General features: G+C 36.5%; 2 protein-coding genes across 2 annotated transcripts in view; both read right to left on the bottom strand.

The window, feature by feature from the left end:
* Positions 1-3,972, bottom strand: part of LOC110024186 (protein IQ-DOMAIN 1-like) — an 18,392-nt gene extending 14,420 nt beyond the window's left edge. Inside the window, exons 1-2 of the mRNA XM_020724001.1 lie at positions 3,842-3,972; positions 2,976-3,188 (exon numbers count right to left, since the gene is read on the bottom strand). Of these exons, the coding sequence (XP_020579660.1) occupies positions 2,976-3,167 (192 nt within the window). The 5' untranslated portion in view covers positions 3,168-3,188; positions 3,842-3,972. The remainder of the gene's footprint in view (positions 1-2,975; positions 3,189-3,841) is intronic.
* Positions 3,973-3,974: 2 nt separating this feature from the next.
* The window catches only part of LOC110024139, an 11,696-nt gene continuing 10,559 nt past the window's right edge, over positions 3,975-5,111 (bottom strand). The window contains exons 3-4 of the mRNA XM_020723926.1: positions 4,842-4,921; positions 3,975-4,043 (exon numbers count right to left, since the gene is read on the bottom strand). Coding sequence (XP_020579585.1) covers positions 3,975-4,043; positions 4,842-4,921 — 149 coding nt within the window. The remainder of the gene's footprint in view (positions 4,044-4,841; positions 4,922-5,111) is intronic.

Here is a 5,111-nt window from a genome sequence, read left to right as displayed (position 1 = left end):
TCCCCTAGTTTCTCTTCATTTGGATTCCTTAACAATGTCTCAGATTTGAGTTTTTCCCCCTTCACACCTCTTTGTCCGATTTCGTTGTAAAGTTCTATCCTTTTGACCTCTTTGAAGACATTATTCCCTGATTTTTATCGAGAGTTTTATTAGGTGACTTCGGTCATTTAAGATGTAATTAACTATAAGGGCTTGCCCTTATAGGAAGCTTTTCTGAACTCAGATTAAAATAAACCCTATTTAATCATTTATATTAAATATGGGAACTTGTCGGCAAATAAAACGGTTTCGCTGACCCAAACGGACGTCATATGTTTTCCTAGTTTATTTAATTGAGTTTCATCCTCAAGTCTTGTGTTTACCCTTCGGGATATATTCAGGATTTGAGGTAGAGTACTCTTTCATTTAAACTGCGAAAAATATGAGGTCAGTTTGATTTTATATTTTTCTAAAATTATATATATATATATATATACACGCAAATTAAAAAGTCCTTCCGAAGCGGGCGACGGGATTTCGATTTCGGCTGCCGACAGCTTCTTACGGGCGACCCCCCAAACAATCCCTTCCTTTCTCCTTTTTTGTGCCGACAGATGCCCGTGTTATCTGTGGCTAAAACCACACACCCATAGAAACCTTGCTCCACTCTCCACTCCATGTGTTTTTATTGTCTACGCACCCCCATCAAATACTGATGTTTAGATCCAATCTCCCACAAAATCTATATCTCACACCACGTTCTCTTCAATGGACAAATCTTCTCTTTCACCCAAGACAAACCACAAAAAATCACCCTCCCCACACACACCCTCCTCTACTTCTATCGCCCACATCTATGATCACCACGACAACACCTTCTACATCTGCACCAGTACCAATCAGCTCCCCTACAATCCAACTCCAACCATCAGCTCCCATAACTCATTCTTCCCCTCCTTCATCCCTACCAATTGAACAATCCATCCCACATCTCCCCCAAACATCAACCCATCCCATGCATACCCGCTTCCAAACTGGCCATCTTAAACCATGTCAAATATTCAATCTTACTCATCAAGTGACATCTGAAGCATCCTCTTGCTAATCCACAGTCAAACATCCTCATCCACTGAATTCTAATCCCTTCAATCCCAAGGCACCTTGATCTTAGTACTACCCTCTCCTCATCACAACATCCTTGGGTCTGAATGGACATATCGAACCAAACCCAACCCTTACGGCTCTATATACCCGCTTGGTAGCTCAAGGCTACAAACAACAACACAACATTGGCTATACTGAAATCTTCAGTCTTATTGGCAAGCTCCCCACCGTCCGAATACTCATCACCATCACAATCTACCATCAATGACCCATCTTTCAATTGGATGTATCCAACACTCTACCACCAATTTGTAGGCTCGGTGCAATATTTAACTCTCACTCGTCTCGATCTAGCTTTTGTCGTCAACCTTGCCGCTCAACATATGCAGCAACCCACCACACATAAGTTTACACAACTTAAATGCATACTTCGCCACCTTAATGCCACCACCTCCTTTGGAATTCCCATCTACCGCTCCAAACTCCATCTCATGGCATACTCCAATTCTGATTGGGCCGGAAATCCGATAGACCATAAATCAACATCAAGTTACTGCGCTTTCATCGACAAAACTGCAGTATCTTGGTCAGCTAAGAAGCAAGCCACCGTTGCTCGTTCCTTCATCCAAGCTTAATATCAGGCACTCACATATGCTGCAGCGGACATAGGATGGATTCACCGTCATATGGCTGATCTTAATACTCCTCAACATGAACCGACCATATTTATTGCAACAACATCTCTGCCATTGCAACTGCCAACAATCCAGTCCTCCACGCTCAAACAAAACATATTGAGGTTAATTGTCACTTCATACGTGTCTGCATTCAGAAGAAATAACTCACTTTTCATCACGTCTCATCACAAGAGCAACTCGCCAATGTTCTAACCAATGCTCTTCCCAATTTCAGATTTCAGCAACTCATAAGCAAACTAATGGTGTCAGCTGACAATATCAGTTTGAAGGGGGATGTAAAAAATAAGGCTACAATTCCCCATTACAACCCAACCAAAAAAATGTAAATGCCTTGGCTCCACCTCCCTGCAGCAGTCCAACCGAAAAGGACAATCAATCCAATCAAGACCGTTCGCCTACACCAAACTCCATCCAACGGTTCCTTTAATAACAAATTCCGAACTCTTCCTTTCTATCTATATGTTTCCTTGTAATCTTGTTTTAGTCGTTGAAAAATTGTTATTTTAGCCACTCTTCTCAACTTGTTCTAAGTTTTCACATGTATAATATCTAAAATAATTAGCACAAACTTCATTTCATGTTAGGGATATTTTTTGGCCCCCCTCTCTCTCCTAATATATTCATAAAAATTTGATCTTATAAAAGGTGTCACAAAAATACGAGAATATCCCAATTTATCATAGAGGAACAAGTCGTTGTACGCTATTTTTCCTTTTGTTTTGTTATTCTCTATCATCACTCTTACTCGTATTATGTGATTCACGGACTAATCCAAATTCAACAATGAAACACTGATGGAATTTAATTTTAAAAAATAAGGATAGAAATATTGAGGGGAAAAACTTAATGGTTTCAATAAATGTAAAAAATTAAATTTAGATAATGCATATATAAATACATAGGAATTAGGTGGCATGTATGTAAATACCCACATATCACAATTCTGTATTTACATATCTAATATCTAAACTTTTATATTTGCATTCATAACAAATATCATTTTTACTAATTTTCAAAAGTCAAATACATCTTTCTATGCATAGGCCTTATCTACATCACCCTTTAGCTGCTAAGCCTGTAAATTCATAAGAATTATGTGGTACCTATGTAAATTTCCTTTTTTTAAAAAAAGATTTAAATAATATGAGAGCAATAAAAAATAAATAAATAAATAAAAACACAAAAAAACACTACCTTTAATTTCTCTAACTCTTTCTCACGTCTGAGCTGCTTCTGCTTATGTAGAGCCTGGTTCTCTTCTGACAGTCTCATTTTTCTTTCTCTGATATGTGCCTGAACCCTTGCTAGGGTTTGCATGCTGTGCAATGTGTTCATTGTCTGGCACTTTGCCGCCCTTCTGTTCGCCATCAACTTCAGCCGCACCATTCTTCCCGTTCCTTTCCTCGCCTTCCATAATGCCATTAATGGAGAATGAAGATTATAGATTCATGGAATGGTTAGGAGGGGAATTTATGTACATACATACCATACAATTCTTCTATATTTACAATCATGACCCCCAAATCTTTACAATTACATTACATTTCATGCATATATTTATGTCGTTAAAGTGTTTTAGATATAAATATTTAATTTATGGTATTATATATGTAAATACTTACAAACTGTATGGTAGGTATGTAAATTTCCCTACTTTGAAATCGGCTTGTGAACAATGTGTTCGTGTTCGACTCATGTTTGGTTTGAAATTGGCTCGTTAAAATTAAATTGAAAAAAATAAATGTATATATATAAATATAAATAATATATTGTTATATAAATAATAAATATAATATATTATTATATAATTAATTATATTTTTTTTTTTATTTTGAGCTAAAACGAGCCGAACACGAGCGAACAAAGAGTTGTTCGTGTTCGGCTCGTTTATAATTCGAGCTTTAAAAAATTGTTCGTGTTCGGCTCTTTTACTTAACGAAAGAGCCGAACACATGCTACTTAACGAGCCGAATATAAGCTCTTCACGAACAACAAGCTTTTTTTGATAGCTCTATCTCCCAAACAAGAGGAGTCAAAAGTGCAATTAATGAATTTAATACCAGATAGCCTCTGAAAGCAGCCTGAATCTTGATGGCTGCAGCCTCCCTCCGTCTTCCATGAATGGCTCTTAGCGACGTCGCCGCCACCTCGGCCGCTGAATAGGCTCGCCGGCTTTCTTCCTTTTTTGAATCTTCAGTCTTCAGCAGGATCCAATGAGTTCTTCTTTGAATCCTTTGATTTGCACAATTTCTTCTCCGATTTCTATGTAACCAAATAGCCAAAAATGTCATTTTTATTGAGTATTGCTTGGTAATTTTACATACATACCACCCAATTCATACGTATTTAAATATCTAACACCCAACTCTTTCATATGTAACATCAAAAATATTTCCATTTTAATTTTGGGGTATTTACATACATAGCACATAATTCTAATGTATTTACATATGGCATGCATAAACTTTCATATTTACACAGATAGTACTGGAATATTAAAGATCAGGTCTAAATTAGCACTATTACTATTTTTGTAATAGTGAAAACAATGTTTTGTGGAGGAGAAAATTTTGCGTACATAAGACGTATGCAGCGCTGCGTACGTCGAAGAGGCTATTCAAAGGGTATTGGGGGTTATATCCGTGTTATACCCCCTGTAAACTCCCTGTAACATACATATACCTTCTAGTAAGTTTCGCTTCTGTTTTCATACATTTGTAGGTTACAGGGGGTATAACGCGGATATAACCCCCCAATACCCTCTGAATAACCTCTCTGACATACGCAACGCTGCGAATTTTTCTCTTTGTAGAGAGGTTTTAAAGCACTAAAAATTTTTGCATGTAAATATGAGGATGTAAATACAAAAGAATTGTGTGCTAGGTATGTAAAGTACGTTTAATTTTTAAAAGTTGAAATATATCTTTTCATGCATATCATGCACATGTGAATAAATCGGCATGTTTGTAAAAATTAAAATTTAGGCGTTGGATATATAAATATAAATGAATTGGGTGGTATGTGTGCAAATCTTTCATACAGGAGATGTTGTCTTCTAACCTCAGTGGTATGGTTCTCCCTGGATTCAGAATTGAAGAATTTCTTAACTGCAGAAAGCCACTTCTTTCCCATCTCCTTTCCTTAACTAACAAATGAATCGTGAAAACCAGAATATGGAAATTTTCAGAAAAGTACATTAAAGAATTGAATTTGCAATAATTCAATAAAGCCTTCATCGTAGATAGAGTTCTCAAGGTAATTTAATCATTTTGAAAGAATCAACGTTGATTAACTGATTATTATTTTGGCAATTACATATATATATATATA

Source organism: Phalaenopsis equestris, unplaced genomic scaffold (genome assembly GCF_001263595.1).
Source record: "Phalaenopsis equestris unplaced genomic scaffold, ASM126359v1 Scaffold000250, whole genome shotgun sequence".
NCBI classification, from domain to species: Eukaryota; Viridiplantae; Streptophyta; class Magnoliopsida; order Asparagales; family Orchidaceae; genus Phalaenopsis; species Phalaenopsis equestris.
This window is presented reverse-complemented; position numbering and strand designations above follow the sequence as displayed.